At 50.7% G+C, this 21,992-nt stretch overlaps 7 protein-coding genes across 7 annotated transcripts; 2 read left to right on the top strand and 5 right to left on the bottom strand.

Annotated features, from left to right (window-relative positions):
* Nucleotides 1-967: 967 nt before the first annotated feature.
* On the bottom strand, nucleotides 968-2,521 carry GIQ15_00345 (alpha-1,3-mannosyltransferase alg-2; the record flags this gene model as incomplete). The annotated part of the gene is made up of 2 exons (XM_033547762.1): nucleotides 968-1,599; nucleotides 1,660-2,521. 2 exons carry the CDS (start codon nucleotides 2,519-2,521, stop codon nucleotides 968-970), a joined length of 1,494 nt encoding a protein of 497 aa, XP_033408713.1.
* An 846-nt stretch (nucleotides 2,522-3,367) lies between these two features.
* On the bottom strand, nucleotides 3,368-8,832 carry GIQ15_00344 (kinesin family protein; the record flags this gene model as incomplete). The annotated part of the gene is made up of 5 exons (XM_033547761.1): nucleotides 3,368-3,919; nucleotides 3,973-7,935; nucleotides 8,016-8,209; nucleotides 8,263-8,586; nucleotides 8,673-8,832. The coding sequence occupies 5 exons, from the start codon at nucleotides 8,830-8,832 to the stop codon at nucleotides 3,368-3,370; spliced, it is 5,193 nt and encodes a 1,730-aa protein (XP_033408712.1).
* A 1,670-nt stretch (nucleotides 8,833-10,502) lies between these two features.
* GIQ15_00343 (uncharacterized protein) lies at nucleotides 10,503-12,563 on the bottom strand (the record flags this gene model as incomplete). Its single annotated transcript, XM_033547760.1, has 1 exon — nucleotides 10,503-12,563. One exon carries the CDS (start codon nucleotides 12,561-12,563, stop codon nucleotides 10,503-10,505), a length of 2,061 nt encoding a protein of 686 aa, XP_033408711.1.
* A 1,132-nt stretch (nucleotides 12,564-13,695) lies between these two features.
* Nucleotides 13,696-15,992, bottom strand: GIQ15_00342 (uncharacterized protein; the record flags this gene model as incomplete). The annotated part of the gene is made up of 5 exons (XM_033547759.1): nucleotides 13,696-13,971; nucleotides 14,165-14,865; nucleotides 14,925-15,122; nucleotides 15,190-15,799; nucleotides 15,900-15,992. 5 exons carry the CDS (start codon nucleotides 15,990-15,992, stop codon nucleotides 13,696-13,698), a joined length of 1,878 nt encoding a protein of 625 aa, XP_033408710.1.
* Nucleotides 15,993-16,767: 775 nt separating this feature from the next.
* GIQ15_00341 (chorismate mutase) lies at nucleotides 16,768-17,846 on the top strand (the record flags this gene model as incomplete). Its single annotated transcript, XM_033547758.1, has 3 exons — nucleotides 16,768-17,000; nucleotides 17,074-17,716; nucleotides 17,766-17,846. The coding sequence occupies 3 exons, from the start codon at nucleotides 16,768-16,770 to the stop codon at nucleotides 17,844-17,846; spliced, it is 957 nt and encodes a 318-aa protein (XP_033408709.1).
* Nucleotides 17,847-18,107: 261 nt separating this feature from the next.
* Nucleotides 18,108-19,107, bottom strand: GIQ15_00340 (uncharacterized protein; the record flags this gene model as incomplete). The annotated part of the gene is made up of 3 exons (XM_033547757.1): nucleotides 18,108-18,659; nucleotides 18,740-18,976; nucleotides 19,036-19,107. The coding sequence occupies 3 exons, from the start codon at nucleotides 19,105-19,107 to the stop codon at nucleotides 18,108-18,110; spliced, it is 861 nt and encodes a 286-aa protein (XP_033408708.1).
* A 340-nt stretch (nucleotides 19,108-19,447) lies between these two features.
* On the top strand, nucleotides 19,448-21,139 carry GIQ15_00339 (uncharacterized protein; the record flags this gene model as incomplete). Its single annotated transcript, XM_033547756.1, has 2 exons — nucleotides 19,448-19,515; nucleotides 19,582-21,139. The coding sequence occupies 2 exons, from the start codon at nucleotides 19,448-19,450 to the stop codon at nucleotides 21,137-21,139; spliced, it is 1,626 nt and encodes a 541-aa protein (XP_033408707.1).
* Nucleotides 21,140-21,992: the final 853 nt, after the last annotated feature.

Below are 21,992 nucleotides of genomic sequence, written 5' to 3'. Positions count from 1 at the left end.
TCAGTATATTAATTAATAATTGTTCCCTAGCTTGCCATCCCGAAGATAGCGATGGTGCATTCGCTGGTCTAGCCAGAAAATAAGCAAGCCTCTCGTCCTACTGGCCGTGGCAGTTATAGAAAGATCTACACGAGAAAAGTATGCATGATCCCAGCAAGCCGTCTGCTTGCTAGCTTGGACTCCCACCAAGAACACGCTGACACGGGGGTTAATGTTGCCGGTCAAGCTGATGGCAAGGGCGCGTCCCAAATGGCAGCCCTGGTATACAAGGCAGCCAGCATCATCAGCAGCAACATCTGGGTTACGGGATTCCCAAAATGCACCACCCGCATGGCCGGCGGTATCATGAGAGTGCGCCCCCCCCGGACGAATATGCTGGGCGCTGTAGGGATCTCGCTGACAGGGAGCAAGCTGGTAGACGGTACGGAGTTAATCTTGAACGTAACTTCCATCCATCTCCGAGGTTCCTTCGAGTGTGTATAGGCTTCATCGGTGACGCATATAGGGCCAGAACTATAGAGTAGGATGATCTACAACCCCGAGAATGATTGGTAACGGCCGGAGAAGAGGTTACATTGCCGGAGTTTGGGCGTGGTCGTATCGAGGAATTGCTCATCCCCAGGAAAGGCTTGCATCATGGCCAGGTATAATCGTACTCCACCAGCTAACAAGCAACGCATCCATGAAAGAATTTTAACCGAAATCTCTCTTGGACGCGGGGAATCCTTCATCCTGGCCAAATCCTGGCTACACACGGAGGGCGTTATCTTGTCGGATCCTTGGCTGTTGGAATAACTATATTGGTAGCCCACCTGGTTGCTATCGGATTTCGGGCATTGGCTGCCTATATGATCTTTTATATAGCGAGATTCGGAATACGGGATCCCGGTGAAATGATTCGTCATTGTACATGACCAAGCGGGAGCGGTTGACGCTCAGTTGTACTAATTATTTGTTTTAGAAGAGATTACAATGGACTGCGCGCGAGACCAGAGCTGGTATTAACGACCAGCCAAATAAGCAAAGCCGATATCACGCCGAGGGCCAGGCCAAGGACGAGGATTGCCTGAAATGGCATAAACGCGCGATCTTTGGCTTGGAGCATCTCGTCAATCTGATCTTGGAGTCTTTCGCCCATGGCGTGGAGAGAAAACTCCTTTTCAACCCGCTCCTTCGCATATTTGCCCATCTCGAGACGTTCTGCCTGTGTCATTCGCTGCAAGACATGGTTAATCACCTCTGTCCAGCCGGATATCTCACCCGAGGCCCTGAGCCAACCTGTCTTCCCTTCAACAATGGTTTCCAAGGGACCGCCAGTGTTATCCGCGAGTACCGGTAGACCAGTGTGCATTGCCTCCACCGGGACGATACCGAAGTGTTCATACGACGGAGTATAGAGTAGCAGGCTCGAAGAGGAGAGGAGAGTTTCTTTAAATGCAGAAGGGACGGAGAGAAGGAATAGGACGTTTATCGAGCCTGGGACAGATAGAGCCGAAACGACGGTTTGAGATGTAGCTGTTCGGAAGCCTAGACTGGTCGCGAGTGCATCGAGCTCTTTATGATATTGCACATTTTCAGAAACTCGATTATCGTAGCCGCCTGTTTTGATCAGTACGATGAAACTAAACATAAGTACTTCGCGAGATGAGATTGACCTACCTGCAATCACTAGTCTGGTTCCATTTCTGTCCTCCTCTTTGATCCCATGGTAGGCTCGTATCGCCAATTCGATATTCTTCTTCCTCTCAAACCGATTAATGCTTAACAGTATCTTTAACCCGCCCCATAGGCCATCATCATCACCCTTGTCCACACCAGCTATCTCCTTCCTCTTTGTGTCAACGCAAGGATAAACAACCTTGACATCCCGTTCGGTATTCCCGAACACCTTCTCTACAACCCCCTTGGTAAACCGAGAATTAACCACAATCCTATCCGCACACTCCATAGCCCATCCCTCAAACCAGTCAAAGGGAAAGCGGTATACTGCCTTGAACGCGCTCAGAATTGGGCCCCCTTCATCACGCCGCGCGAGTAGCTGGTCGGGGAAATGGCAGTAGAATAGAGTCCGCTGTTTTTTCTTCGTCGGCTTTCGGCTCATTATATCTCTCAGTGCTCTGATGACAGGTACGCAGGCGGGGACTTGGTCGACAATGAATATATCATCCTCCTCTTCGTCCGCACTCGCGCTCTCGGTGAGATAGTAAACTAGACATAGTTGTCTGAGTATCGCCATCAGAACATGAAACCGGCCTTTAATGTGTGCTGGGAACAGCTTATCGCCGCGGACGCGCACATCGAGCGTTCCATCGCGAGCCTCCTCGAAGCAATGGCTCTTATCGCGGTGGGAGGTGTAGATTGTTATCTTGTGGCCGAGGGATTGCAGGGAGAGTGCGGCGTCGAGGATCAAACGTTCAGCACCACCAATGCCGAGATCAGGGTGAATGAATATTATATTTTGTCTCTTTCGGCCATTTCCAGTATGGGCGGAGGTTGATGCGACGGATGGAGAGGGAGGCATTGGTGCTGTTAATCGTTGTTTACATTGGAGCTCTTAGCGTTTACTTGTACTCTTTTTCTCTCTTATCTGTCAAATGAAGTCATAAGTCATGTGATATAAAGTGGCTTTTGGTTTGACGGTCATCGTAAATAGCTAATCATTGGGGAGAAGTGATAATAAAAATAGGTATAAGAAGAGTGGTGGTAAATAATAAAAATAAGTAAAGGCCCCCGGAGTTTGGACATTCTTGGATCTTCTCTTCGTCAATGCCGTGTGCCGTGTATGACTTGAAATGGTTATATGAAAAAGAAAAGAATTAAAAGAAAAGAAAAAGAAAAATGGAGAATTATGGAAAAAGAAATAAGAAAGATTAGAGGGTCCGGGCCGTAAGCATAGCGAATAATTCTGATAAAGAGGAAGAATAAAGGGGTCATTCAGGTTGAAAGGTAAGTAAAATCAGCAAAGACAAGTGGGTCGTTTAGAAAGATAGCAAACATATCAGCAGCTCTTTACGTCTAAATCATAGCGCAAGAAGAGTACGGTATTTTATACACAGTCCAGAGGTAGAAGGAAAACAAGAAAAATAAGTGTAAAGCAAGCAACAACTGATAGCAGGATAGAACAGGGGATATCAAGAGATGGGAAAAGAGAAGAGGCAAAATCCAAGGAGAAATAACGACGAAGTAGATAGGAAAAGAAAGGGGAAAGTAAACGTCAAACTGCAGTTGCAAAAGGATAGCCGGCAAGGACGAAAACCAACGCATACTCGACTCAAGCCGGTGGGATCACAATATTCATAAATAGCGTCATCAAGGGCAAGGGGGGATATAAATACAAAGAAAGGAAAAAGGCATGAATGGGAATCAACTAGAAGCAGTTGAGAGTACTCTTCTTCTTCTTCTTGCTGATAGCATTCATCTTCTCTTCCAAATGGGCTCGGGCGGCCTCTGCTTCTCGTCGTGCGCTTCGCTCCTCCTCGACAGCCTGTAGGGATAGGCGTGCGGAGTTTCTCTCAGAGCGTAGAGTTGTGACTTCTTCTTCGAGCTGCCAGGCTTTCTTCTTCCACAGCTCCATGTCTGATTTGACTTTGTTACTCTGTGCCTCGAGATCGCCGAGGGCCTCTTCGAGGGTGGCGGTGAGTTGTTTCTCGGCGTGCAGATGTTTCTCGATGGTGCGGATGCGAGCTTCTTGGTCTTCAACAAACTGGTTGTTGGCGAGCTCCTTGCTCTGATGGCGCGAGGAGGGAGGGGAGATGCTGGCTGGGTTGGCAGCTGCAGCGATGTTGGGGAGTGGTGGAAGGGGGATAGCTGGTGGTGGGGAGGGGAGGGAGGCCGCAGAAGAGCTCTTGCGGAGGTTGGTGGACATGGTGCTTGAGCGATCGATGGTATGGCCTTCGGGAGAGATAGGACGCGTTTGTGACTAATACAAGTTAGATAAAACAGATCATAATCGAGTTTCATTATAGTACTCACCTCAAGTTGCTCAATACGGGTGCGGTAGGTCTCAATCTCCTTGTCATGCAAGGCGATCTTAGCCTTTGCCTCCTCTAGAGCCAAACTCTTCTCAGCCTGAATGACAGAAAGACGGTTATGATGCTGATCAAAGGAGGATGTAATCTGTTCCTCGAGCTCTTCAACAAGACGAACGCTCTTCTCCTTCTCGGCTTTGATTTCTTCAATCATCGCCTCCTTAGCTGCAATTGCCTCCTCGTGGGTCGCTACCAGTAGCGCAAGTTCGTTGACCTTCATCTCATGCTGGTTGGCCTTGTTCTTGAGGTCGACAACCTGTTTCTCCAGTGTGGAGTGGGTGCCGTGCTTCTCGTCAAGTTGACGGGTCAGGTCTTCGTTCGTATCCATGAGACTGGAGTATTTATCTGCGAACTGGTCTTTCTGGGACAGAACATCTTGTAGCTGGTCTGTTAGGGTGAAGGTTGTCACAGGAGTTTGAGTTTTCAGAAGGGACGTGATCGTCTTGAGGATCTGAGAGGATTCATCCTTTGATTTAGTAAGCTCGGCACGGAGTTCCTCGAGAGCAGATTCGTGGGCGGAGGCCTTCTCGGCTAGCTGAGACTCATACTGTGCTTCCACAGCGGCTTTAGTCTTGGTTTCTAGCTCCATAAGCTCACGCTTGTGCGCAACCTGTAGGGTCTCGAGTTCAGATCGCTGAGCTTCAACAGTTGACTTGTGCACGTCGATATCTCTGGAAAGCTCAGCAGCGCGGTTTCTGTGGGTATTGAGCTCATCTTCCGTGCCGGTCTTATCATCGAGAATAGCACGAGAATCCGCACGATCACTTTCGAGAGTGGAGATTTTGGCCAAGTGTGCGCCAATAGTCGCCTTGTGGCCGTCAATCTCACGTTTGAGACTGTCAACCAGCTCCTGGTGTTGAGACCTCTCTTTCTCCAAAGCATCTGCGTTGGCTGCAGTATCGGCGATTGACCTATCTCCTCCTTCCCTCCTCTCCTTGCGCATAGCATCAACACTAGCCAAAGATGCCTCGAGCTCGGCAATAGTAGTGTGAACCTGCTTCTCCGAGGCCTGCAGGCGATCTTGAACAACCGAGAGCTCCTCTGCAGCCATACGGTGTTTACCTTGCCATTCCTCTGCAGCAGCCTTGTGCTTTTCGACCTCTTCCTGCATTGACTTCAATTCTGCCTTTTGCTCATCGACAAGCGCATTGATTGACTTGATTTCGTTGGCCAACTCACGCTCCTTGGCTTCATGCAACTCCTTCATCTCGGCCATCTGGTTTTCAGCGTTTACCACCTGGTCTCTCAGCTGCGAGACGACAGTCATATCAACAGGCGAGACAGCTTGCAAACTTGACCTCTCTCTCGTGAGACCGGAGATGATAGTAGCCTTTGTCTCCATTTCCTTCTTGACATTTTTATTTTCCGACTCCAAAGCCTGGATACGCTCCATGCGCGAATTCAATTCGCGTAAGGCGGACTCAATCTTCTGGTCGAAATTCTGCAATGTCTCGGGTCGCGACTCGAATTCTTCGGCAGCCTGAATGCGGAGAGCGGACAAGTTACGGTGCGCGCGGTCAACCGTCATCATGCTCTGGCTGGTCATCCGACGGATAACGTTAGGAGTATGAGGTGGCGAGGAGGCCGCAGCATTCTTGTATTTGGTGACTTCCTCCTTCAGGCTTTCGACAAGGGATAGGCTATCATCATGCTCCATCTGCAGTTCACTGTATTTGTTTGTGACGGCTGCCATGGCTTCTTGGTGTTCGGCCATGAGTTTCTTCACGACCTCGCTTTCTGCTTCAGATGCAGGCTGTTGGGCGGATTTGGCCACGACTGCCGATGAGGTTGGTAGCGAGCTGCCCTGCTCTGCCGAGGATAACTCCGAGGATAGCGAGCGCGAGGATGGCTGGTGTTCTCCACCGCTGGCTCCGTTGACCTTTACACGGCCCTTTTGTGCGAGCTTGGTGTCTAAAAAAGCTACGGCTGGTTGTGGACGCTGGGAATGCTGAGGCTCGTCGATGGAATCCTGTAGCTCGGCCATTGCGCGGAGTGACTCCTGGTACTTGGCGTTGAGTAAGGAGTACTCGTTCATGGCATGGTCGTGCTGGATACGAAGATCAAACAGTTCCTGAGTGATCGTATCTAGCTTCTCCGCTACGAATTGCGACTGGGCAGCGTTTGGAGTGTACTCTTCCTCATCCTCACGGCCAAAAGTGGATGTGGTAGGCGTTGCTCTTTCGAGGACCGCTAGACCGGCATCATCCCTCGCGAGGTCGAGAGCAGTTTCCTCCTGTATAGAAGAGGGGTTAGAACCTTCAACCAAATCATCGTCGGACTCTGGAATAGCGGTCTCGACAGCCTCGGTAAGGACGTCGAGAGATTGTGTTCTAGTTCGGGTCTTCTTTGGCCGCGAGGTTGGCGCCTTCTTGACAGTATCCTCCCCATCCTTCGTTCCATTGGTGCCATTCTGGACATGGTCAAGCTCGTACAAAAGATTGTCAAGTTTTCCCAAGCTCCTCTGTCGATCGATGACATGTTCCAACCTATCCATCTCCGATTGCATCAGTTCCATATCCTGGTCAGCTTCCGCCAGTCGCTCTTCCAATGTAGAGATGTAGTCTTCGCAACTAGCCTCGTTCTCCCGCGCGCGGTTCAACTCTTTTCGAAGCTCGGCTACGATGGCAGCATTCTTCTCTTCGCCAGTTGCGTGTCCGTCAAGTTTCGATTCGAGATCATGCAAGTAGCTTTCGGTGTTCGCCTCGCGGTCCATCATCTTTTGCATGCGTGCTTGAAGTTGGCCGTTGACGGTCTCGACGTAGGCACACTTGGTCTCACGCTCGAGCAGGCTGCTTTCCGTACTGGACAACGAAGCGCGGGTGTGAGAGAGGGACGACTCAAGCGATTGGATGGTCTTTTCATATTCGAGGACAACCTGTTCGACGGACTCGGCGAATGAGTGGGATCGCTTCAACCTTTCCATCGAAGTGTCGCCCATGACGTGCTTGAGATCATCGACGTCTCCCATCTCGGTGGAGGATGCCTTGGTGAGCTCGGAGATGAGCTTGGCGTGTCGTTGGCTGAGCGCGGTGTAGCTCTCCTGGACATCAAGCAGGTGGTTCTGGAGCTCGATCTCACGCTCGTTTTGACGTTCTGATCGCTCCTGTGGCGTTGTGGTACGGCGATCACGCTCGCCGCCGTCGGAGTTGCGAATCTGTTGACGCAAAAAGGCAACCTCAGCCTTGAGTCGTTCGATGACGGCCTGCTTGTCGCTTTCATCCGACACTTGCTGAATGCGTGGCTTGCTCTGTATGGCGCGAGCACGCTGGGCGTACTGGACGGTGTTGAGGGTCTCTGAGAGATGGAACTCTGGCGGAGTGACACAGGCGATCATGTAGGTGATTGCGTTACCTCCGAGGGAATCCTGGAGGAGGCGGGTGAGTTTCGAGTCGCGGTAGGAGACGTGGGATCCCTGCTGGCGGGATGAGAGCTGGGAGATGACTTTTCCCAAGCTGGCGAGACCGGCGTTAATGGAGATACCTTCCTTGGCACGTTCACCTGAAGCACCGGTGTTCTTCAAGCGTTCACTGCCTGCTAGATCGACAAAGTGCAGCTTGCTATCTACAGTAACCTGGTCAGCACCGGGTGGAGATTCGGCTGGCATGGAGAACCGTTTCTCCTGCGCGGACAGAGGCTGGGCGGACCCGTCCTTGCGTTGGATGAGGTTGATGCTGAAGACGGCGTGAGAGCGGGAAGATTTGGCGTTAATTGCGGTCGAGTCCGTCTGGCGGATTGCCGAACCGAAATTTAGCGCGTTGATGAGGTCTTCGACGGAGTTGATGGATATTTGGTGTAGTCCTGTGAGGATGATGCGGCCCTTTGTGTCTTCGCGGATGGTGACTGTATTCCGCTCATTTGGGGGAGTAGTTTCGGGGAGTAGGAGATCCCGTAGTTGTTCATTATATATCTAGCCGACGTCAGCAAGCCATTGACCGGATAAAAAGTAAAAGGGTTAAAGCAGGGGGTAGGGGAAATGCAATTGTCTACCTCGACATAGGTGGCCCGCATCTGCCAACTCTTCTCGGTAGACCCGCGACCAAAAGTCGGTAGGGAGGAAGAATTGGAGTATCGCTGCGGCGTCCTCAGACCGCTCACCGTGGAGCCGGAAACCGTCCTATTGTGAGTCGCAGGCGCACCTGTCAATTTTTCAAACAGCATCTGCGCCGCTCTCGGGACGATCCCTGCAGTCATGATTAGCCACCGTAGAATATAATTACAGGAAGAAAATATCTACCCATTGCCTTGGAGTCGTTCTGTTCCGAGGGCCCGGAGGTGCCCATGGTATACGACTTGCCAGCGCCGGACTGTCCGTAGGCGAGGATGCTGACGTTGTAGCCCTGGATGAAGGAATTGACGCTGTCGTGCAGGTAGTCCCAGATTCCTTCCTGGTCGACAGACTCGCCAAAGACGCGGTCAAAGACGAACAGCTTGCGGCCCTGCGGAGCATCAATGGCGAGGTTGGTGGGCGAGGTTACGTGGACTGTCGGGCGCTGAAATCGCTGGGGGATGAGATCGAAGCCCGGGTCAGTGTGCTGCAGGGGCGGCCGGACGCGGACGACTAGAGGCATGTTAGTTTTTTGATAATATTGATGCATTGAGTAGCACGACAGGACAGGACTATCGAGGGCTGTGAGAGCAACTGACCGACTTTGACGGCCGTCTTGCCATCCTCGTCTGAGACGCCGCTGCCACAGTGCTTGCTGCCGACGCTCATCCGGCTGTTACTTCGCGGCGGGCGCATGATGAGGCTCAGGGGACGATTGAACGCGGTGTGGGAGGGCGAGCCCGGCGGGGATTGGGCCATAGCCGGCTGGTATTTGCTGTGTGTGCGTGTGTCTCTCTCTCCGGACTCTGCGTGCTGTCGCTATTACTTTTTTGCTGCTGTGTACGGCGATGTGACAGATGCAGGCAGGCCGGTCCTGTCACGGATGAGGAGCCACGACGTCGACTCGGCGCGAGACAGCGCATTCAAGGGCTGTCGAGAGTAGGCAGAAGCGGTTGCACTCGACAGACGGAGAGCAAAAGAGAGCGAGGAAAGGGGAGAGAGGGAGGGCGAGGAGGGCGAGGGAGGCGAGGAGAGAATGTGATATCAGAAGGGAAGAGGCAGGGAAGTCGGAGAAAGCGAGCGTCGGGACGCCAAGCGAAGCCCCTTTTCCCTACACTAGAGATCTCGAATAAGAAAAGACTACATCAAACGTCGGATCTCCAACGATGTTAGCTACGATACGGATTGACTGATGATGTATGCGGATGTTGTTAAGACGTGATGTTGTTGATGTTGTTAAGACGGTGATGTTGTTGTTGTCGTTAAGATGGTGATGTTGTTGATGTTGATGATGAGACAGGACAGTTAGATGAAGCTGTTAAGATGAGAACGAGAACGACAGCGAGAGACGACAACGACGCGAGACGAGACAGCGAAAGAGAAGAGAGATCCCTTCCACCGGCCCGCATCGACAGGATGGCCGCTCGTCCGTGGCTGAAACCGCCAAACTACACACAAGATGGCTCCAAGTAGCACCACGACTAGGCCGCGACTAGTATACGCACTATACTGCGCTATAGGGCCGTGGACGGGACAGACGCGCGGGCGAGCGACAGGAATAACAACGACGACGCGATCTGCCTTGGATATCTATCTGCAGTATCCTGATTATCGACGCCGGAATCCGGTAGTTCGCGCAGTATCGACCGACAAGACACATCGAATACGGGATACGGGGAGCCGAGTTGGCTCTCTCTCTACACGGATATCTCCAGAGGCAAACTTTGCCCCTGCGCGCATCGCTCGATCGCATCCTGGTCATGATGTGCATTCGCCCCTTGTGCGTTCATGACGGGACGTTGGAAAGGCAAAACAGTGGGCTATAGATGAGAGAGGTCTACGGAGTACGGAGTACGAGCATTGCTGGGAGGCTTGCTGCTATTGTCTCCTGGTGGAGTTCCACGTTGCTGCGCTTCTAGAAGGCATCCCTTACGAACTTACGATGCCCCTTAACTTACCAGTGCTTCGACCAAGTACGGAGATGCCGGGCTAGGGTTGATGTGGAAGGTCGCAGGAAGAGAGCTCGTAGCTCGCCGGCCGTTTACGATAGACTGCCTGATGTCGACGCCCTGTCGGCAACCAACGAGGGTGAAGATGAAGCTGTTGCACGCTGAAACGGCGCCCTGAAAGTACCAGAAGTACCTCTACGCCTGGTTTGGGTGGGAAGGCACTTTCCCTGTCAACCTGAGACGGTGCTTGGACGCTTCGTGCATGGAGACTTGTGTCAGCCCTTCCCTGCATACATATACATATATAGATGAAGGATGAAAGGATGAAGATGAGAGAGAGAGAAGATGAAGTGGTAGTACATGGTATTATCATTGCGGCCGGCCAGCAACCGCTAAACGAACTAGCTAAATGATTGCTTCGTAAATAAGTTAACCAATCTAAGTATGCAAGACATGGCCGCTCCTAGACCGTGGCTTAATCTATACACGACCATGCAGCCTGACTCGGTAGAGACATGTATGCTCCTGGCCGCCCCAGTTGGACGTGACCCGCACCACCACTCGCTCGACGCGCGCACCGGGCACGTCGACTATCGCCTCAAGCGGGAAGCGCTGGATGTGGTGCTCGGCGTTGATGTCGTATGTCCATGTGCCCACGCGGAAGAACGACGGGCCCAGGGCAAGGTCGTTGGAGTAGGCCGCTGGAGGGTCGTCGGGGTACACGATTGCGAGAGTGGTGAGCAGGGTCTGGCGCAGGGACGAAGCGGTTTCGCCATGGCCAGACGACATGGCCGCCTCGTCTGACGGGCCCAATGGCTCAGACTGATCTGACGGGTCTGGTGGTAGGAGTGACGATGGCGATCGTGGCCCGGATGGTGGTGCGTTCCGCTTTCTAGAAACACGGTAGAGGAGCTTATATTCAGCCCACAATTCCATAGTTCGTGGTGCCGAGCCAGGGTCCAGGGTCGCTTCACGCGGGATGTGTTCGATGATGATCTCCTCTGGCACGATAGGCCGTCCGAGCAGCACGGCCAGCTGGGCTTTGCCGTTCGTCGTAGCTGCGCACCAGCAGTCGCCGACATCGTCCCACTGCGTAAGCGCCGCTACGGGGGAGGGACCAGGCAGTATGCCGGCTGCATAGCGACGAAAACGCTGCGCGAGGCTGTCAGTGGACGATTTTGTAGGGGATGTCAGGTAGGGATCAACTAGGGCGCCCATTCCAAGAGCAAAATAGTTGGCACGCCGTGGCACTAATGGATCCGCAGGTAAAGTGGGACGGTTGTCCAATTCTTCCTTGAGGGAGACGATGTCGTTTGTCATGCTGGTGAGGCGGCTGTCGACGGTGGTAAGGATTTTATCAATAGCATCGGTGTAGTTATGGATAGGAGTGAGAGGAGGCTCAGGACAGGGTGAACTTGGGAAGCGGATGGATTTCATGATCGACTTGATGTCGTCGCGGACGATGTAGGCGCTGAATGCGACCGTGAGGGTGAGTAGGACGGTAATGAGATGAGAGAGGCCGAATGGGAGACGGGATGGGAGAAGCTGGGAGAGACTCGCGGATGTGGGTAAAACGCCGGGTGGAGGAGTCGCTCTATGAGACGAAGCTGGTGTATGTTCCGACTTGGGAGTATCTGGCGGCTCATGGGATGCCACTGAATTGACAGAACTTGTATCAACTCTGGGAGCAGTGCGAGTAGGTCGTAGGGCTGGCTGTAAAACACCCACAGGCGCACCCACAGGCACACCCATCGCAGCACCTCTTTCAATTCTCTCAGCCGTCGCATGGCTTCTCTGTGCTTGAATCTTGACTTGGTTCTGGCCTCTGGGCGAAATTTGGACAGCTGCTGGGCTTGGTTGCGGCCATTGTACCGAGGCACTGCTCGCACGAGAAGGGGACATGGAAACTGGCAATTGCTCATTCTGTCTGCCTGGACGAGGCCAGCCCAATGATATTCTAGGACCGCCCTGTGCTTGCGACTGTGATGGAGCAGCGTCGCGGAATGGATGAGGCTGTTCGTTTGGTAAGACATGGCGTTCAGTGTACCAGCTGATGCTCGACCTCTCGACGGCGTCTGCAAGACGGTCAACAGGCTCTTCTGGGTCTTCAGGCTCTCCAGATGCCTCTCTCAAAGTACTCATCAGCTGGTGTTCTGGAGTACGCCTTCTTTCGACATCTCGAGCAGGAGACATGCTTTCTCTCGCACTGAGGACGCTTTCTGCCCGGCGCTGGCCGCGAGTGAGTCTCTGCTTTTCAGGACTATTGCGCGCCTCGTTCTCAATCTGGTTGAAGCCTGCTGATTCGGTCACACGGGGACGGATATCGGCATCAAGCGTCGCTGCTACGTATTCTGCGTTGGCAGAAGCATTGCCTCCCAGTTGGCGGGGGAGAACAGGCGTGTTGGTCGAGCCGTAGGAAAATGATTGCTGGGTGTCGATGCTGGGCAGATATGGGTTTTCAGCCTCATTGGCGCCCATTGGAGCGGCTCCGCGGCGGCTGCGAGAAGTGCCTGCACGGCCAGCTTTGCGAGATGTTGCCATTGCTACTGTGAGATGTAGGAATGAAGATATCTATAGATGTTAGATGAGGAAGCAAATCGTATAAGGACAGAAGACCTACTTAGGGATGAGCTGATCAGGCTGTTTGATCTTGAGAGGTAAAGGAGAAGTTCCTGGGAGGAAGATATCAGCTTTTATATCATAAAATAAAGGGCCAGCCGACAGCGCCCTAGAACCATATCAAATAACACAGACTTACCAGGGAAAACTCTGCTCAATGAATAGGTGGGGAAACCACCCTTTGACCCCCGCTATCCGCAGCCTTAGCGGAGGTTCCAGCTATACTTAGAGGAAAGCTGAATAGAAGTCGAGATAGGGCTGGCGCTAGGCTCCTATTCATCAGATATTGTCCTCCCCTAGCACCCCCCTTCGCCGTAAGGACTAGAACTGCGCTAGACCAGCCTTCAATAACAGCCTCCTCACCCCCCTTATGTATAAGATCAAGTGTTGCCTCGGTGTTAAGGCTGTGCCGGCTCCAGTGTTCCAACCTAATATGTAGGAGCCTCCAAATAAAATACTATGATATGTAAGATGAAGCAAAAAATGTATATAAAAAAAGTATCCAGGAGATTTGCTCAGGCTAGAATAAGAAGCAAGCTCTAGAGCGCGAATATATGGCTTTAAATATGGGATATCATCCAGGGGTATCAATGGGGCCAGTTGGAGTTATCCAGGAGAAGCAAGACGCGTCCCAGCCACTCTAAGAGGGTCGCCAGCTCAACGAAGGCAGGACAACGTCAACAATGGGAATGTAAGGTAGAGAACAAGCAAGCCGCGGGTCTCTCTACACTAACCGTGAATATCTTGCTGAATGAATCAGAAACTTCTTGTTCGTCTCCTTCTTTTTGTCCTGTTTCTTCTTCTTCTTCCTCTTTTTTTGGCCTGCGCTTTCTTTTGTTGTTGTAATTACCGTATCAGGACTAGCGCGTCTTTACGTGACGCCAAGATATAGTGAAAGCGGCGTGATGTTCTTGCCGTTTTAGGCCTTGCTTACATACACTACTTGGTGCCGCTTTTTGATGCCAGGACGTTTCTTATATTCATACAATGGATTTTTCCATGGAGAAGGAATAATATATATGTAGTAGATGACAGGGACAACTGCTAAGACGCCTCAGCATTTCCAAATGCCAATGGTGCCGTCCTTCCGTCCTTCCGTTAGGTAGCCATCTTTTATCCGCACCCGCTCTATGATACTATGTGTCTGACCGTCTTCTTCGGATGTCACCCCCGAGCCGCAGTCCCAGTGTCTTCCGTCGGTCTTGTCGTATACCTTGACTACATCCTCGCCTGCTGCAGCGACAATGCGTCGGGTATCAAACATCATGCTCGTTACCGGATGATCATACGCATAGGCGTCGTGGATAGTGCCCGTTCGAAGATCCCATATCTATGCGGCAATGTTAGCAAATGAGCGAGAGATATAAGGGTGAAGAAAAGAGCGTAGATAAACTTACTCGTATGCTTCTGTCCATGCTACCCGTAACTAAATGCACGTCATCGAATTGTAAACATGTCACCGGACCAGTGTGGCCGACTAGACTTCTATGCACTTGGCCGCTTCGCAGATCCCAAAGACGTACCATCCCGTCCGCCGTTCCACAGGCGAGTGCAGCATCGAAGCACTGCAGGGCACCGACGAAATCAGCCGATGCGTCAGGTAGGCGACCAGTAGGTCGCCATGCCGCATCTCCAGCAGCCATGGTCGAAGATGCCTGGGCCGCTGCCCATAAAACATCTAGCGTCTGTACGCACCGGCCCTTGACTAGATCCCACTGGCGCAGCGTCTTGTCCGCGGAGCCCGATATGAGCGTATCACCACGTAGATGGATTGCCGTTACTTCATCTACGTGAGCCTCGAGCGTGAAGAGGGGACATTCATCCATACTAGACGGAGGAGGCGTGGGAGGTGCGGCTGCAGGGTCCTCGAACCCAAGGGCGTCCTCGTCATCCTCGTCGTCTTTATCGATGCGATGGTCCCGGGGCGCATACTTCGCCCGACTAAGGTCCCACAAGCGGATAGAAGCGTCCATCGACCCAGTGGCGACGATATTGTCCTCAACCTGCAAGCATCTCACTGAGGCATGGTGCCCTTCCAAGAAACCCATGCACCGTCCCAGATTTAAATCCCATACCCGGACTGTATCGTCTAATGCTGCGCTAACCATTGTTCCAAACGGCACATCAAAGTCTAAAGCTGCTATCATGTCGTTATGCGCCTGCAACTCTCTTATTAAGGAGCCGGGTTCAAAGTGCTCATGAAGGACAGGCGTCGACCGTTTCTCTAAAGATTCAATGTAAGTCGCTACCTAGACATGGCGGACAACTTTTGGGATTACGTACTTGACGTCTTGTGTCTCCAAGTTTTTGGCGAGGGTATCTTCTCGTAGATTGATTCTGACATGAAAGACGAGTCGCCTTCGCCATCGCCAATGGGAGAACTAGGAATATCACCAGTTTTGGGCGTATCTGCTGTTGCCGTAGCCGCAGACTCATCCAGAGCCTCTTCCATATCCTCTAGTCTATTATCCAGTTGTACCACTATGTCGTAGTCCATGTCAGTATATCCTGTATCTCGCACAACGCATTTTCAACGCCGGGATCTCACATTCATGTTCCAAATCAGCTTCATCCATCTCCAGCCCAGCTAGACGGTCCAGAACGATCTTGCGCATCCTGTTCAAGTTCATGACCTTGTTATCAATCTCGTGTATTTCGGCGCTGCACATATTCTTGCGGACACCCATCATTTCCAACCGATGGTTCAACGAGTCACGCTCCCGTTTCAGATGGCCTATAGTCGGGGGCAAAGCACCCGAGTTCCTGTCCACATCTTCCAAGCGTTTCTGGCCGTGCGAGCTTCGCCTGCGGTGAGATTTCCGGTGTTCATTGTCTGCGTCTGGAACCGAGGCCTGAAATCCCTGGAATAGCGAATACGTGCTCGTATCCTCGGGGAGATGCTGTAGAAGTTCATCGGGGAGGGAGGAGAGGGCGCGATATTGAATTTCAGAGGTTGAGAACTTGGAGCGGACCAGCTCTGTAGGCGTGGTTTGCGCAAACGCAAACATCCTCCTCTGTGTAGCGGGCCGCCGGAGCTCCCGCTGGATGCTAGTCATGGCTGCCTGGTAGTGAGTGTTGTTCGTTGGATCTGCCGTGGAACTCATTAGATGGGTAGCGGTGGTGGTAACTTTCCGGCCAAATGCCTCCAGTTGACGGGACTGCCATTCCAGTTAGCATCATGCGCAGAGAGCAATCTGCCCGAGTGGGATAAAAAAAAGGTAGAGATAAAAAGAGAATGGCAGAAGGCAGAGTCCGTACCGTTAGCCCTGTTCCCAGCACAGAACCATCGTCATCCGCTCCGTAGTTAGAACTGTTGGAGTGAGAGCGACTCCGGGAAGTATTGTTGGCCATATGGCGTAGTGGTTGGATTGAGAGGCGAGACGAGAAAGAAAGCTAGGCCGCGAGGGCTGGAGTTGCGTAGACCAGCGAGGCCGAACGAGAACCGTGTCCCTTGCACGCTGTATGTAGCTATGTAGCCATGTATACTCCTCAAGCGAGACTTTTGACTTGTATCTCGGTGTCCGTCGACGTTTGATTCGATGTCGATTTCGATGTTTTGGAGCTCAAAACGCCAAGAAATGCCAGGCCAGACCAAGAAAAGACATGTATTTATGGTTACGGTATCTTACACATGGTATTTTAAAAGAGCCGAGGTAATATAAAAGAGCAAGAGGCGATATAGAAGATATTAAAGATATATACGAAGAAGAGCAGAAGAAAGGGAGAGGAGAAGAGGAAGAAGTACTCCGCAGAGACTTGGAGAGTTGATGGAGGAGGCCTCTAGTCTGGTCAATTGATATCCCGAGTCAAAGGGCTCGTCATCAGGGGAAGCTCATCTGGGCTGTGAAATTAGGGGGAAAAGTTGAGGCCGTAGATCGTCAAAAGGCATGTCCTGGTTATTATTTAAATAGAATAGACAAGATGTGGTTGTTGTCTATACAGAAATATCGAATTTGTAGAGAAGCCGTTCCCCAAAGCCGATTTGTTGATGGCGAAATCTGAAAATTGTGCACGTAGTCAGTTAAATACAACTCAGCCCCAACAAAAGAAGGAATCCTTCACTCCTTTATCACTCTGTCTATCGCAATTTCTCGATATTCAATATCTTCGTGTCAACAGCTATCCCATGCGCGCTGTTTACTTGGCTTTTGCGGTATTGCTACCCCTGTCCCAGTGCCTTCAGATCCCAACCGCTGCTTATCGAGCCCGATACGGAGAGAGCGAGATCTATAAAACTGCCGAAGCTCGATCTGCGCCAGACACCGACAACAGGACTTGTGCCTGCAGCATGGACGCATCAATAGATCTATCGGACGCCTCCAAGGCCTTGGACTTGGAGAATATTCGCTTCCAACTGATGTGAGCTAAAACTCCTTTACCCACGTATACTTGATGCAATGGCCTACTGACTCACATCTGCTACACTTAACAGCCGCCTTGAAGACACCATAACCTTCCATCTTATCGAACGAGTGCAATTCCCTCTTAATAAACGAATATACATACCTGGAGCTGTCAAAATCCCTGGTAGCGAGCTTAGTCTTATGGACTATGTGCTCAGCGAACAGGAACGCCTTCAGTCCCGCGTGCGCCGATACCAATCGCCCGATGAATACCCATTTTTCCCTGATGTGCTTGAAACTCCCATCTTACAGCCTCTCCAGTACCCTAGAATCCTGCATGAAAATGACGTCAATGTCAACGATGTGATAAAATCGCGATATATCAATGAGATCCTCCCGTCACAGTGTAAATCCAGAGATAGGGGTGAAGCCCAGGAGAATTATGGCTCATCCGCAACCAGTGATGTCAGCTGCTTGCAGGCTTTGTCCAGGAGGATCCATTTTGGTAAATTCGTTGCGGAATCAAAGTTCTTGGCCGATACAGACAAGTTCGTGAAGTTGATCAAGGCGGAGGATCGCGATGGCATCGAAGAGGCCATCACCAACGTCAAAGTAGAGAAGATGGTGTTGGACCGCTTGCGATTAAAGGCAAGAACGTATGGAAGGGACCCAGCAAATCCCGGTGAAGGGAAACCAAAGATCGATGTTGAGGCCGTCGTCTCCATGTATAAGGTAGGTGTCCTTGCTTACAGGCCCTGTTCCCAGGCTAACTTGTCTACAGTACAGTGTTATCCCTATGACGAAGATTGTCGAGGTGGAGTATCTAATGCAAAGACTCAAAGGAACGGAGTGGGAGGACTAATTTATAGAGAATGCCATAAGGACTGCCTCCTATGCGAGAAAAACATGGGATAAAAATTCATGACAGTTCAGGTATGCGCATTATCCATTGGGATAGATAATGTTAGACGAGACGGAACGGCAAAGATATGGCATCTATTCGCATTTCCCTGCATTTTTCTCGCATTTCTCAAGATTTGACTACTTAAATTCACAAAACGATATTTAATAGAACTCTCTTTAATTTTCATGTGTTTTTATATATTTCTCTTATTATTCCCACTTACGACGATGGGTTTAGGAACTCCTTCAGATTGGTCACTGCAGCCTCAAATTTCGACGCTTCTATGAGGATCATGTGTCCTTGTGGATGTATTCCTAGGTCCTGGAATGCTCTCTTCGAGTCAGATTGACCCTCGGTTTCGTGTGTGTAGTTGTACCCCTCATAACAGAGGGCGTGTTTGTGCAATATTTCATCCTCGGGGTGGAAGTAGAATGTCTCTGAGCTATCATTGGCGGCCTTTTTCTTCTTCTTCTGCGGCCGGTCATCCTCCTCGTCCAGCTTTGACGCAACTTCTTGGTATGTTTTCGATATTATTAGATAGTGTGTGAAGCTGTACGGTTCCTTCTCCTCTAAAGCCCACGCTATCTCTTCAAGCAACATGGTGTACATGGGTGGAACCACCTGGGCTGGTACGTTGATCAGGCGTTCAGTCAGGATGAGTCCTATTTCTGGCATTTCAGGCTGAGAGAGCAATTGGTTCAGTGGAGAGCAGCCCGGAATGGATGATTTGGTTCGAATGTAATTTGTTAGCGATTTGATTACGGGTACATCCTGTTGGAAAATGACGAGTAAGCAACCAAGTCTGCATCTGGTCCTGCCCGATTCAATAGGGATATAGATTTCCAAGCTACCTTGTGTTGCTGCAGATTGAGAACGGTGAGAAAAGCATATGGGTCGGTTTCGTTCCCGTCTACTTTCACCGTAGACCCCAGCAATGGCTGTGATAGGATTAAATCAGACAACGCAGACAGGTCGAAGAGTTGCGAATCGGAGTCGAAGAGCTGTCGCAACAGCACTTTGAGGCCGTGAAAGTCCACCGCAGGCTGTGGATCGAACCACTCGAAGTCAACGTCAATCACATCAAGATCCTATATATTTAATTAGCTAAAAAGAATACACCATTTGTCCAGTATCTGTTATTTCTCACCTCGTCGCTGCTGCTATCGTCAGCCCCGCCATCCTTCATTTCAACATCTTTCAATTGCTTCCGTTTCCCCATGTTGTTGATATATATCGGCCAGCCTATATTATATCCGTCAAACGCAGCTCTGGCGCTCCTAATTGTGATATCAAGTCGTATGTTTTGATTCTTTCTTCTTGTTGATGAATAAATCCAAAAATTTACAGATTCAAGTTAGCCGCGCTAAACCGCGATAGGAAAAGTCACCCCCTCCACTGCTTATCTTATCGCTGATTTTTATCTTTTTTTTCTTCCCTTTTTTTTCTCTCCTTCTTTTTTTTTCGCGGGGGGGTATCAAACTCCCGCCACGGCGTCAATTGAACTCATCTTTTTCCTTTTCTCACATACATTTCTGTGGTTATCTCTATAGAAGGACAGGATGACAGCAGTCGAAGTTGCCAATGAGCCTCACAAGGCGTTTGATACCATTCTCGTTCTCGATTTTGGGTGAGTCACTATTCACCCTTCGTTTGATCGCATCGGGATTGTGAGATTAATATTGGGAGTAACCAGGTCGCAATACTCTCATTTAATTACGAGACGTCTTCGTGAGCTTAACGTCTACTCTGAGCTGCTACCATGCACGCAGAAGATTGCTGAGTTGTCCTGGAAGCCCACGGGTGTCATTCTCTCTGGCAGCCCATACTCTGTGTATGATAAGGACGCCCCTCACGTCGACCAAGCCGTCTTTGACCTGGGTGTTCCGATCCTTGGTATCTGCTATGGCTTGCAAGAACTGGCCTGGCATCATGGTAAAAATGTTGCCGCCAGTGACAACAAGGAGTACGGACACGCACACTTGAACATCCAACGACACGGAGAAAAAGGTGAAGCCAACATCGACCGCCTGTTCCTGGGACTGGAAGACAAGCTAGAAGTGTGGATGTCACACGGAGATAAGCTGTCTCAGCTTCCTGAGGGATTTGAAATCATCGCTACTACATCCAATGCACCCTACGCTGGTATTGCGCATCAGACAAAACCATACTTTGGTATCCAGTTCCATGCAGAGGTGACCCATACCCCTTGCGGAAAGCAGGTCCTAGACAACTTTGCCGTTAAAATTTGTGGCGCCAAACAGGAGTGGACAATGGATAAGTTTGTTGACAAGGAACTTGCGAGAATCCGCGCTATGGTAGGGGAGCATGGTCAGGTAATTGGCGCTGTGAGCGGTGGAGTGGACTCCACCGTCGCTGCGAAGCTGATGAAGGAGGCTATTGGCGATCGTTTCCACGCCGTTCTCGTTGACAATGGTGTTATGAGACAGAACGAAGCTGAAATAGTCCGTGAAACCCTCACGAAGGGCCTTGGCATCAATCTTACTGTCATTGATGCTAGTGAGAAATTCATTGGCCGACTCAAGGGCGTTATCGATCCAGAGCAAAAGAGAAAGATTATTGGGAATACCTTTATCGAGATTTTCCAGGACACTGCAAAGACGCTAGTGGAGGAATCTGCTGGCTATAAGGAAGGAGATAAAATTGAATGGCTTCTTCAGGGAACCCTTTACCCAGATGTTATCGAAAGTATCTCTTTCAAGGGCCCTAGCGCTACGATCAAAACTCACCACAATGTCGGCGGGCTACTGAAAGGCATGCACCTCAAACTTATTGAGCCTCTCCGTGAGCTTTTCAAGGACGAAGTTCGTGTCCTAGGAACCAACCTTGGTATTCCAGAGGACCTCGTATGGCGACATCCCTTCCCAGGTCCTGGCATTGCTATCCGAATCCTCGGAGAAGTTACTCCCGAACAGATCCGTATTGCCCGTCAAGCTGATTCGATATTTATCGACGAAATCAAGGCGGCTGGCCTATACCGTGAGATCAGCCAAGCCTTTGCTGCTCTTCTACCAGTCAAAGCCGTTGGAGTCATGGGCGATAAACGTACACACGAGCAAGTAATTGCCCTGCGTGCGGTTGAGACCACTGATTTTATGACCGCAGACTGGTATCCGTTTGACGGAAATTTCTTGAAGAAAGTCAGCCGCAGAATTGTGAATGAGGTCAATGGTGTTTGCCGTGTGCTTTACGATGTTACGAGTAAGCCTCCAGGAACCATTGAGATGGAGTAGGGCGATGACCCGTTTTTGAGTGACTGGCTTTTGCGCTCTCCGAAGTGCTATGATACATTTTTTTATACCACTTTTAAAAGAATATACGATTAAATAACCAATTTTAACCTGCTAGTCGTCCATTTACCGCTTCCCAGTCTCGGTGTTTTTTTCTTTCGTGCTAACTAGATCTCGCCAACACTGGCTCTTTTGATATTGGTCACACGGGATCCCATATTTCCCTCTCTTACCTCCAGCTCACGCTTATAACCCTTGCTTTTGCCTGATCCTTTCCTCATCCTCCCTCTTCAGTTCAGCATCAACCTGTGCACCACGAGACGGCTTATGTCCATGCATCCTTGCCTAGTTACGGTTTTGATTATAGGTTAGAATGACCTTTCTATCATCCCCATTGTGCTATCTTGACGGGACACTTTTCTATCATCCCCATTGTGCTATCTTGACGGGACACTTGTCTTTGTTTACCGGGGCAGTTGGGTCCACTTTAGCCAACTCGTCATCCGTGAGTGAATGTTTTCCCCTCGACCTCTGCTCTTTGCCATGTGCACTACCTCGTCTGTTGGAGTCTGGAGGGTTTTCTCGGTTCCTACGAGCATTCTCAATCTCAGATCGGGAGTAATTTCGCTGCTCGTTGCTTTCGTAAACACCACGAGTGCCAACGTTGGAGTTTCCTGTCATTATGGTAATATTATGATCAAGTTATAATAGATAAAAGATAGGTTAATAATGTCTAGGTGTGATGCTCTGCCTTCTCCCTCTCCTTTTCCTTTCAACCTCGAAGCTGGTGATGTCATCGGCCTCGCCAGTCACATGATCACTTTTTGCCATCGTACATTTGATGCTTTGAACAAAA

This window comes from Arthroderma uncinatum (genome assembly GCF_011692745.1).
Source record: "Arthroderma uncinatum strain CBS 119779 chromosome Unknown scaffold1, whole genome shotgun sequence".
Taxonomy (NCBI): Eukaryota; Fungi; Ascomycota; class Eurotiomycetes; order Onygenales; family Arthrodermataceae; genus Arthroderma; species Arthroderma uncinatum.
This window is presented reverse-complemented; position numbering and strand designations above follow the sequence as displayed.